Here is a 12,553-nt window from a genome sequence, read left to right on the forward strand (position 1 = left end):
AGCTTGGAGCTGACATCTTGCAGCTGCAAAATGTCGTTCTGTATTGTGCTGCATATTTTAATTCTGGAGTGCTTCAAGCTGTGAAGCACTCTTGCCTAATTCCATACAGATGAGACAGCGGGTTGGTATGTAGGTCCACCTCTGGTACTGAATCATCATTGAGGAACAGAATGTTTTGGGGCCTGTAAGTCACCTCCAGAGAGTTGCTAGAGAAGAGGAGGTGTATACACAGTGCTTGTCTGCCCTTTTGGGTGATTTGATTAGAGTGCTTCCAGACTGACTGCTTTAGTGGAATAGAAGTTCTCAGTAAATATTTAGAAAACATCTGTGTGGTTATGTTTATAAATAGGAAGACAGAAAATGCAAAGTTAAGATTCTCCAAGCAACCTTGACTTGAACCATGAAGTAGCTGCGTTCTACCTACCTGGGTGGCATAAGTGCTCTCTGCTTTGCTGAGTGACTAAAGAGCAAGATCTTCTGAGCAGGTGCACAGGGAACAAATGTACTCCTTTACTGTCTGCTGCCAGGTCTATCTAGGTGGCATTAAACATCTGTGCAGGCCTAGCCCTCTTTGAAGTATGTGAGGACATCTCAGGGCTGCACAGAACTGGACCGACAAAGGGAGAGAAAGGTGTGTTGCAAACAACAAGCAATTGACTTTATATTAGTGTTTCCGAGTATTGAAAGGAAATGTGAATGCTCTATTTTTCCACTCTATATTTTTTTTCTTTAAACTGAAGCTTTCAGAAATTAAAAAGCTACTGAAGATTCAGTTATAAGGTGCCAGTATAAATTTTCCCTATGTTACCTGTAACCCTTACTCCCTGACACGAATGAAGGTGCAGGCTTGGCAGTTAGGGAATTTTTCAAAGCTCAGTGAACTGAGAATCGTTGCGACTTCTTGTCGGAGGTGTTCTGCGTGAAAACATCTCTTTCCCCTGTGTTTTTCTCCTTGGTTCCCTTTCCCTCTCCATTGTATTACCACCCTCACTACTCAGTTTCTAGGAATTTGCCCTTTTTATCTAAACATTTTCTTGTCCTGACCATTGGAGATGTGGATTCTTTCCACAGTCCCCATGTTTTTCACTCCATCCTTATTTGAGGACAATACTCAGCTCTGTCCTGCACCTCTTGATTTGCCAGTGTGTTGTACCTGTGCTGACACCTTTTCTCCTTTCCACATTGTCTTTGAGGTATCTGTGTTTGTAAAAAAGACAACAAATATCCATGGCTTTCATAGCTTTCCCCCCTCCCAGCTCTTATCTCTAAGATTTGGATTTTCCTGTCTGATGCTTCTTCTGCAGGATATGTGCTGCATCCTGTACCAGATGGTGAAACAAGTGTGTGTAAACTTTGTCACCTGTCTTGCCCCTTGTGTTTGTTCCTGCTTCTGTTGTCTTCTCTGAATTCAGCTCTCTTCTCCTACTAAGTATCCTGCTATTTTCTTTCACCTTTTCTGCTGAAATTGAATAGATCTTCATAGCTGTGGGTTTCCTTGCTGCAGGTTCATCATTGATCCTGGGATACAGGCTCGATGCTCCTGCCTTACCAAAAGATCTATTAATTTGAATTGATCTTCACTGAACTCTCTTCGCTACGTTGCTACTGAAACCAAATGATAGGTGAAAGACACATGACGTCCAATATCTTGTCTTGGGCCCTCTGTTGTTTGGCACTTGAGTGCATTTATCAAGTTTCTTACCTGCTCTTGATGTTTTCCTAATTGTCTTGATCACTTAATCTTTGCATCTTTTGCTCCTCTACCCTCTGTAATTTCAATGTCCGTCTGTCCAAGTGTGACTCGCCCTCTTCTCCTGTGCAACAAAACAGTTGAAGGCACTGAACAGTGGCAGTGACTGCTCTGTTTATTATTATTTCTTTTATGCCTTGAACTGATGATCCTATGCCTGGGATCCCAGTGTGCTGCTTGCTGCTGGATTTGCTTCTCAGACCTCGTCACCAATTGTATCTCCTTTTTCTCTTTGCACTCGTTAATCTATTCCAGAAGAGTTTGACTGAATGTACTGGCTCATATTGTCCCGCTTCTGCATCTCCTTTTGTGGGCAGCGGAACAGGAAGCTCTAATTCAACTATTTGCATCTTCTAGATATGCCTTGTTCCAGCTCTTGGCACCTCCCTTACTCTCTTACCTTGCTTTTCTCTGGTATGCATTAGTTTCACCCAGGATTTAAAAAAGAAAGAAAAAAAAATCTGCTGGCATCCTTGACCCCACTTGTCTCTCCAGCTACCTTCCTCTCTGCCTCTCCTTTCATTGTGCAGACTGTACATCATTAAACTACTCTCCTCTAGTTTATTTCTGGACCCTCTCCAGCCTGGCTCTTGTTTCTTCTGTTATGCTGAAGCCAAAATGTTAGCTCTGTTCCTAGCTGAAGCTTGCAGGTCTGGCCTCTCTTGACTTGAATTGACTGTTGGTGTTGGCCCTGCTGTTCTTGAAATCGTGTGCCTTCTGTCCTCCAGCAGTTCTAATGGGGAGTAAATGGTGTTCAAAAGGGCTTTCTCTGTGATCGTCTGCTTATTATTTATAGATGGTACACATTTATCTGCTGTCTGCATGCAGGTATGACTGTTTGCTCTGGGCGTATTTCCATTTCTCCAAACTAAACTCTCGGCCTTTCTCTGAAGTATTTATTTCAGAGAGATCTATCTTTAGCTACACCTCTGAAAGCTTTGTGTTCAGGGATGCTATTCCTGTTGTCTCTTGTCAACCCTGTGTCAATTGTCCCTGATGCTATTAGCATCCTGCCAGTCACTCATTCAGTGTTGTAATCTGTGTCCTGGCTTCCGATCCCATCTCTAGCCGATGAATGCATTCAACCCATTCAGAATAGTTCTGAACATCTTTTTCTAAGGCCACACATAATGTTTGTGTAAGCAGATCAACCTGTGAATTGCTAGGGCAGTAAAGGTCTTGTGATCGCTAGCTGCCTCCTGTAGGAAGAGGAAAAACCGGGAGAAGGTGTAACGTCTATCTCTGGGGGATAGTCTGCATTTAAATTAGATTGTGTAACATGCTGTGCATCACCCTTCTTGCCTACATGTGCAGCTAGAAGTGGATGTCACCTAGTGTTTCAGCTACCATGGCATGGCTATCTGACCTCACCAAATCTTGTTCATTGGGAACACTGCTGCAAAGGACTAGGTTTGATCCTGTTATCGTTACTTCTGTATGGCTTCCTTTTTGTTTCCAGTTTCTTTGCCACACCCAGAGCGTGAGCGATTTGTCCTTTTCAAGACTCTCTGGGGCTTATCTCCACCCTGCCTGGTGTACTCCTCTTTCACTAGAGCAGATGAGTTGACTACTGATTAGTGGCAATATTCTTCCCACTCAGCATTTCCAATGGATGACTTTTTGCTCTCTTCTGTACTTTCCCTCAAACTTTCTGTAGCTCTCTCCCAGTATCACCAAAATTATTGTTATAATTTCAAACTATGTGACATGCACAAAAGCTCAACAGTCCTTATGTTGTTGGCCTGCTGAGGACTAAATAGAAATGTTCCTTACCGCTGACTTGGTATATCTCATTGTCCAATTCCTCCTTTCTGCTGCTTGCTGTTTAAGGCAAGAAGCTGTAGGAATTTGGGGATGGGTGCTAACAGCTTGTGTGCAGCAGCTACCACAATGAGGATGCGGAACTGGAACTTCTGAACCCCCAGGGAGTACTAATAGAAGGGCATTTGTATCCTGCTACAGAAAGAGGAATAAAGTGATCCTTTAGAAGGTTGCTGCATCCCACATGTTCTAGTTGCATGGGAAATAAACTTAAAATTCTCCCTACAACTTGTATAGAAGAATATGCAATTGCTCCTTTTTGGCACTTTAATGCAAACAGTAAGTTTAAAGAGGGGGAAAAAATCTGAAAGAAAATTTGGATTCTTCAGTCTCCAACCATGTACCTATTGTCCAGGACTGCATCAGAAATCTTTTGGATCTCTGCCATGCTTACCTGGAACAAATGGGAGTTAGGCTGTGTCTAATCACTGACAAGGGGAGCTTTTTATTTTTGTTTTGTGTATTTGTAGTAAATTGTGAGAGTATTTGGCAAACTATTATTTGTATGTTGCTATAGCAAACCTGTTGTATCTGGGAAGAGTGCTGTAAGTGTATGTAGCAAAAATACTTTCCACTGAATTTATGTCAACAAATCTGTAGAGGATGTTGTGTCTATAGACTTGTTTGTTCCCCTTCTTTCAATTTATAAAGGCACATTCAGTCTTTGATATAATTTTCTATTTTGGGAAGAATATGTTCTGTTGAACTTCTTTTTTCCTTCAGAATGCTATGACTTTGGAGTCAGTTCATTGACTGTTTTGATGTGATTTGTATTGCGCTAAATTTTGTCCAAATACAAAATTATATCTATCAGTCTAAGTATTTCAGTCTGAAACATTGCTCCTCTCAGTATTCCTCCCTTATGCTTGTTCCTGAACACTTTGTCTTAATGTCTTGAAAGTTTTTTTCCGCACTCACAGCTCTGGTTTGTTGCAGTCAGAGTACAGCTTCTGTATCCTCAGCTCTGTTATCTTTGAGCAATATTCACCACTGCAGTTTTCTGGCCATGTACTTGTTTATGCCCTTTCTTACTGCTTATTTGTCTTTCGCTTTTGCGTTTCCTTTAGAGAGTCTCCATTTCTGACAGTGTGACTGGAGGGCTGAACTGCTGAGGAAGGTGGGTGGGAGTAGAAGGCAGAAACGCACTGTGTCTCAGCGGATTGATGGCAGTGCCTTTGGCTTGAAGTGTCTGCACTATTTATTGCTGTGTTAGTTGAACAAGCTTAGTCACACTAATGACTGTGCATGCATTTTTGAAATTACTGCTAGTAGGTAATTTCTGGCAAGATGTCTCGAGTGAGATCTTGCTATTAGAAGACCTCAAAACCTTTTGAAATCACTGCAGGTGAAATGATAATATGGAAATACCTTGATGTGTTTTAAGGAAGCTAAAACTCTTCACTCTGGGAGTGACCACAGCAAGACTAGTTTTGCTGGCATAGCCTTGTGCCAGCGTGTTTGAAAGCACGCAGGACTGTGGGACACAGGTTGCAGTGAGAGTTGGGTGCTTATCCCAAATGCAATCTTTGGGTATTTGTCTACCTTCAGGATTTACAATGATGAGCTCACTTTTACAAGGGAGAGAAAGAAGGGAATCCAGAAACAAACTGGATGTGAGATTTCCACGTGATGCCCACTGGGAAGATATGAACTCTTAATAGAATAGTCTGTACTTACACCTTAATACAGTGTGAGGAGAAGCTTCTTACTTGCCTTCTGAGATATGTGATCTTACTTGAAAGAGGATAACTCTGCTTCTGTCAGGAGGTGTATGTTTGTATGGTGGAGTTTTCTGGTGGTGGTTGTGGCTTTTCTGGTTGTGATTTTGCTTTGTGGTTTGGTGGTGGTTTTTTTTTATTCTGCTTTGTGGGATTTTTCTTGGGTTTTTTTTTCCCAACTGTCAGTAGTTCAGCTGGCTTTCACCAGCAAACTTGGCCATAGGTAGCCTCTGGAAATGCTCGTTCCTGCCTCTGACCATTTCAACTTAGGTAAAAGCTCAGGCTTAGGACAGTCTGCAAAGTAATGTGTTCAGCAGCTGACATAAAAATTCACTATCTGGGTTCTCTGCTGTTTATTCTTAGTACAACAGTTTGTCTGTTGTGCCTGTGCTTGAACACACATAAGAATTTCCCAGCTCTGTTTAACTGCATCTCAGAGTGCCTGCCTTATCCTTTCCATGCGCATCCTCCTCTGTGCTTTCTGAAAGGCTGAAAATCTATTAAAATAGATGCGTGGTGTGAAATGCATGGTTTTACTCAAGCAGTGCTTTAGCAGCCAGCACCATTTAAAGTCTCTCAGAACTGACTTAAGAGCAAGGCTTCTTCAAAATGCAAGTGCCTGTGCTGTACAAAGATGATCCTGGATGCATAAACTCTGGCACTTCTTCTGTAAAACTACTAAGAGAAAAGCAGTTTAAGTCAGCCTTCTATTCTTCATTTAAAAACCTGACAGCTAACACAAACCTGCATAGATCATTAGAGTGTAGCTTAAAAATGGTAAATGATGGTATTGTAAGGAGTTCATACCTGCTGCTTGCGTTCTCCTGTGTTGCTGCAGGTGCCTGTTTGGTTTGAAGCCTCTGTCGTTGCTTGGCCACATGCCCCCACACGTAAGGGGATGTGAAGCAGTGATTCTGTCTTGTTTCTGATGCCTTTGGATGTCCTCCCTGCGTTGACTTTGTCCTGCTAGTTGGTATCCAAAGAGAATAGTTGCCTCCTGCAAAACTCTAGATAGAACTAGAGAATACAGTAAATAGAAGCTAATGTACAAATACAGTATATTCTGCTGATGCTGCTGTGTCTGCCGTTCAGTGAGCTGTTCTTCTTACCAGTGCTCCTCAGGTAGCGTTGGCTTTTTCTTTCTCCTGTGCTGAAAACCCTATGGGCTTCTTGACTGCCGGGTCTCAAATAATACGAGTAATTGGATTCTGCTCTGAATAGTGAAGCTTATGCATTCAGTTATTCTGCTTGTACAGATTTCGTGACTTAAAATGCTTCTAACCTTGGCCAAATTAATTCATGCAAATTGATTGCTTTGATAGCTGGTCAAGCATGTTTTGAAGTTATGTCATGGTGGAGTAAGCAAGAACTTGAGGCCTTGGGTCTTCTGCAGTGAGCAGTTTGTATGGAATAGCCTAGAAATATATATAAGGGAGCACGTGATGACTGGGAGGGGGGGGGGGGGGGGGAACCACAAACAACAAAAAACCAAAATAAACCCAAACAAAACTAACCAAACTCTCCCCACCTTTTCCTTTGTGATAGAACTGATTCTTTCACTTGTTGCCTGTAGCCCTACCTGTTGGCTATTTTTATCATCGGTCATGTGTTTTATGCTGTCCCTTAGTGTCAGTTATGCATTTTCAAAGAAAGACTGTTGGGAAAGCATGTGGAGAGAAGATACTATTTTCCATGGTGAATCTGGTGCACACAGTGGTCTGTGAAATTTGCTGTCTTGTTGTGTCAGTGTCTTGAATATTCTGGGTAATGTTTCAAGTTCTGGTCCCTGGAGTTCTATGATTATGTGAAAATCTTGGCTTAGTGCATTTTCCTTTCATGGTTCTGGTATGGTGTGAGGAGGAGCTTAGAAAGCGTGGATTGTGACGGCTTGGCAACGGAAGCCTGAAAGGTGGATTAATCATTCCTCAAATTTGTTTTAAAAAACTTCGCTTTTTATGGGACATGGTTCATGATTTGTGAATGCTTAAAATTATCAGTAGTGGGGGGCAGTTTGTCTGACAATCTTTCTCAATGTGCCTTTTGGTGCTGCTCTGTGTGTATCTGTGTGCTTAAATCTCCTACTTTAAACCTTTCTGTGACGTGGCTAATTGAAGGCTGTGTTTAACAAAGCTCAACAGTTTCACTACTTTTAATAAACAAACAGGAGTTTTAGACATTTCTAATTCTAAAGGGAAGAAAGACAATATTGAGAGTGAACAAGGAAAAGCTTGAAGCTGTAAAACTTGGTTTGTTCTTGTCTCTGACCTAATACCATGAATATTGAAAAGTGAGTATATTAAACTGGGGGCAAAAATGTGTGAAATGGCCAGTGAGCTTAGCATGTTGTGGCCCACTTACCTGACCGATTATAGCTTTTTAAATTTTGCCTTTAGATTGCTGATGTCAAATGAGCAATACCTTGTAAGGCTGTACTGAATGGAATGTTGTAACACTTCATTTTATTTCACACTTTTTTTAAACCTCTCTTTTAAACCTGTTTGCAGGGGCCAGCTACCTGTGTAGCGTTTTCAAGAGCTGGAGACTTATTTGCATCTGGAGGTTCTGATGAACAGGTATCCAGCTAACTTAATTTGATAGTTTTGTGCCATGTTGTTACTGTTTTCTTGACAACTTACTACTTTTGAAGAGAAAACAAATATTAAAAATAGAGATATTAAACATAGACTTTTACTGAGGAACCACTTCAGCTAGATTATCCGGGAATGGGTATGTGCAATAGAGGAAATAGTACCCTATATACATCCCTTGTTATATGCCTTTGAGGCACCTGCTGCTGGGGAGTAAGTTAGATGGGTGTACAAATAGTTGCGTTGGGATACCTTGAATATCATGGGCTATGCTGATGGATCGTCTCCTGGTCTGCCACTGGCTAGTTCTGAGACGCAAGCATAAAGACAAGGCAAGCAGGCAGGGATGCTTCCCCTGAATATTCTTCTGGGCTCCACTGGTCTGCAGTGCTCTGTATTTCATATTCCTTAATGCTTTTTTCCTCGCACAGATGTGTTCTCTGAGTCTTACTTGAGACGCTGTGGCTAAGCCATCTCCAGTGACTGAGACCAGATGGTTTTGAGTCTGAGAGGACATGAATATAGGCTGCAGGCTTCTTTATTAATGGAAGCATGGTGCAAAGCTGTGCTAATGCTGCAGTTGCACAGTTTTTTGGGTCAGAACTGGACTTTTCTCTACTAACCTGGATATGTACACTAGGATTGAGAGTCTGGGTGTCTTATACTGCTGGAGAAAATTTTTGTGGATGAAGCGGTTGGGGCAGGAGGGGAGATCTCTTCCTTTTACTTCTGGTTCTGAGTTACAATCCAGATTCAGGCTTCTTTTAAAAGCTGCTGGGTTTTGTTTTGTGTTGTCAGTGGGGGAAAGCAAAAATGTGCGTAGTGTGTCTGGACCATGCTGAAATGACTTGCTGGGTTCTCTACACAATGTATATTTTCAGTTGTATACTATCAAGGAGGAAAGTAGTCCTAGCATTGTAGCTCGTGATGGTTTCATGAGCTGCTGCATTTTAATTCTGTTTTATAGATTTGCTGAGATAGGTGGTATAGAATGTCATCCTGTCTCTTTAAGACCACTTTTTATTTAAGGTTTTAAACAGACTTGTTTGAAGAGATGCATCCAGTTCTTTGTCTTATAAAATTATATTGGGGTCACTAGACTAAGGTTTGCTCTTGAAATGCTTATCTAACACAAATAAATATGCCTTTTTGCTGTTGTTTCTGTCTTCCTTAAAAGCCCTGGTGTAGGTACAAGTTGCAGTTATATAGCAATTCATTGTTACTTATTTTCGATAGAAAACTTCAGAAATTTTATTTGTCGTCAATTTTTAGACATAGCCAAGAAGCTGACTTTTTATTTGTTTCATTTTATCTTAAGAGCTTATATTAGCCTACATTTCTTCATTGTGTAAAGTAGATTCCTTCAAAAGACTTTTGTTTTATCAGCTTTCTCTTTGTCTTTCCTGTGGTTGGGATTTAATTAAACAAAGTAATGCTCATTGCAAAGTATCACCTGATATCATTGAACTGAAACATTGAATGGCAATGCCTCTCCAGAAAGGTGCTTTGTAAAGGTACATTTGTGGCGTGGGGTCATAACTGACTTCTTTGGCAGCCCTTTCCATTGTAGTTCGAGGTTGTGTATTTCTGAACTCATGTATTGGGATGGGTGGCTGTTGGTTTTCTTGTTCTTGGCTCCCATGAAGGAACTGCCTGTCTTCCCTTAGATTTGTATCTGAAAATGCAGGTAGTGCTTCTTTTTGCCCATGGATGAAGAACTTTAACATAATATATATTAAAAATGGCATTAGTCTTAAATTGCCAGTTAGGTATATACAAGAAGCTTTTTCAGTGGAATGGATTTTATTGAATACTAGCTCTCTGAATCCAAGAGAAATATGAAAAATAATAATCAAGAACATCTCTACAGGTCGAAAAGAATTTTTTGTGTGATAATTTAGAAATGTAGCCTCTCTAAAAAAACCTACTTAATTACTGAACTGCAGATAGGCCTATTGTAGAGCCTGCTGGAATCAGGAGGTGCCATTTGCACCCTGTGCTTGCAAATATGTGCTGGTTTTAACATAGTGTGAGTTGCCCTGCTGAAGATACAGACAGACTTCAACCCAAAGTAGTAGTCTGAGTAAGTATCCGTTTTTCTGTCATCAGGCTTCACGGAGCTGTGTTGCATTGCTCCTAATCCCCAGGTTAGATTAGGTGGCAAGGCCCATCTTTGTTGATGTAGCACCTTTGCTAGCTGTGAAGAGACAATCTATACAATAAAAGAGCATCACTTTTTTTCTGTTAAACAATGGAATGACCTCGTTGGTTAGCTATGCAACTACAAAGGAAAAATGCTTTTATTTCACGTGAAGCAGGGATGAAAACTTGCAAGTGAAGAATAAACACTGTTTCTGATAACCAAGATGTGCTGCCTGGGTTCATACGTGTCTATTGACTTCTGAAATAGTTGATTGATTGCTATTAAACTTTTTTTAGACTTTTAGAGCCACTGCTAAGGATTTTACTCCATAGATTTGCTCTTGATATGTTGAAGTGGTTTATGTGTTAGAGGCTTCTCTTCTCCTCTGGGAAAAAAAAAAAAACCCACAAACAAAAAACTGCATTATGGAGAGAAGATGCCTATAAGTGGGAGTTAAGGGGATTCAGCTGACAAACTAGCTCAATCTCTAATGCGAATCTCAAAGTATTAACTCTCCTTTTTCTATGAATGAATCTTACGATAAACCAGTGACTAGTTGTTTGGGGTGTAGCTGATAAGTGTGATAATGCTAAGCATGGTGTATTAATATATTTATGGTTTTAATGGTGTATTTTGCATGTTGCTTTGAAGTTCTCTAGCTCTAGTTTCACAATGTTACTGACCCAAAAAACGTTGGAAGAGGTCACTTACCCATTAAGAACTCAGTCATGCTATGTCTGTATTCAGTAGCGTATTTACAAATAATATCCTTAATTTAATCAATGGCAAAGCTTTCTTATGTAAACTTTGTGTACATCTGCTGACTCTTTTCTGATGTGTTGACAAAATTGACCTTTAAGCAAACATAGGTGGAAAATTTTGATAGAGATAACTTTCTTCTGCAGGTGATGGTGTGGAAGACTAACTTTGATGCAGCAGATTATGGTGATGTACTGAAAACACAGAAGTCTGGCACTAATGTGGATGGGTCCCATCATACTCTGGTAGGTCAGCATACAGAAATTGTGTAGAGTTGCTTTTCAGTATACTATATGCAACTTGAAAGCATGTGACTTTCAGGCAGTTGAACTGTAGAGCTGTCTTTCCTTGGTATTTATTTGAGCTGTAAAATATCTGGTTTTAACCAATCATACATTGTTTCTTTTCTTTAACTGTACATGCTTTATAGGAAAATGATATATAGTGACTTTAAAAGGGAAATAAACTTGGTGCATGTTATATATGCATTTTTTTTATTAACAGCCTGTGTTTAAGAACGTGTGGTAGGCTTGGATGATAGTACACAGAAGAAAGCACAGACATGAGTAACAGCTGAAGTCAGTTTTGCTAGCTGGTATGAATCCTTTAGCCTGGTGTCAGCCCTGAGAACAGATATTGTTCATGATATCTTTTCACTGACAGTCAGCAAAGACAAGAAATCTCTGTGCATAGACTTCATGCATGAGAAATAGGTGAGCTTTCCTAAATACTTGGAGGCATTAGTTCATATCTGTTCCATGAACCATGTGTTAAGAGACATCTGAGTTCTGACTGTATTCACCATGATGCACTGATCTAAGTGTAGTGCTGATGTTGGATGTCACAGCTGTTATCAGAGTAACCCTTTAAAGTTACTGCCCGTATGAGTTCCAATTTTTGCGCATGGTGCTGCTTCACTTAAAATTCTCTGTTTTGTCTTGTCGTTATTTGGAGATTTTTGATATGTTTGAGTGTACCTACAGGATTCTGAAATATATTATTACTGTGACTGTTTTTGGTACATCTTGTTCAACACGAGCTGTAAGCTGAAAAGCAGTGTTTGAACCGGGGGGTTTATGCATATGTGGCGTTGCCTCAGTTGAAAGGTAAGCTTCTAGTTGACATCTGTTGCTCTGTGGCAGTGTTTTCAATCTTACCAACTTAGATCTTTTTTACCAGGCTACTGAACTTATGTTCTCTCTTAAACATAGTAGTGTTTTTATTTAATATGACTTCAGTCTGTTGCTGGAGGTGTTGGAATGGACATAGTACTTTGTGAAGGGAAATATTTGAGTCTGCAGCTCTAAACCTGATGCCTTACTAATGTGAAGTGCTCTGTAGAGAAAGCAAACAAAACCAGAGGATGTTAGTGCTAGGGTGAGTAGGAGAGGATGGTAGGAAGCAATCACAGAAGGAAGGAGGTGGTGAAAGTGTTTTATTGATCCTTGGCTGGTTTTGACTAAAACTGACTTCTTCCTTTTCCTCCTCTCCTGTGTTCTAACTCTAAAGTTAGGGAGGCTATGAAACTAGCAGTCCAGTGACCTCTTTGTTAGCCTGTTGAACTGGACTAACTTTGAACTTTGTCTGCTTTAATTTAAGACATTGTGTAGTATAATTCTGGGCTGAAATACAGCAGAGACAAAGCTTTTATGGGAAGAAATACCATTTGCAGTTTGTAACATTCCAAGGAGTGGCTTAAATGGTGTAGACAAGGTGTCTGCTAATGGGAGATGATGGTAAGCTTACCCTGACGTGTACTGCTGTTATTACCAGA

The 12,553-nt window shown here is 40.5% G+C and overlaps 1 protein-coding gene across 1 annotated transcript in view; it reads left to right on the forward strand.

Annotated features, from left to right (window-relative positions):
• The window catches only part of POC1A (POC1 centriolar protein A), a gene marked incomplete at its 3' end in the record, with an annotated part of 28,673 nt that extends 17,649 nt beyond the window's left edge, over nucleotides 1-11,024 (forward strand). The window contains exons 7-8 of the mRNA XM_009704260.1: nucleotides 7,794-7,862; nucleotides 10,926-11,024. Of these exons, the coding sequence (XP_009702562.1) occupies nucleotides 7,794-7,862; nucleotides 10,926-11,024 (168 nt within the window). The remainder of the gene's footprint in view (nucleotides 1-7,793; nucleotides 7,863-10,925) is intronic.
• Between the last annotated feature and the right edge of the window lie 1,529 nt (nucleotides 11,025-12,553).

This window comes from Cariama cristata, unplaced genomic scaffold, assembly GCF_000690535.1.
Source record: "Cariama cristata isolate BGI_N322 unplaced genomic scaffold, ASM69053v1 scaffold43210, whole genome shotgun sequence".
NCBI classification, from domain to species: domain Eukaryota; kingdom Metazoa; phylum Chordata; class Aves; order Cariamiformes; family Cariamidae; genus Cariama; species Cariama cristata.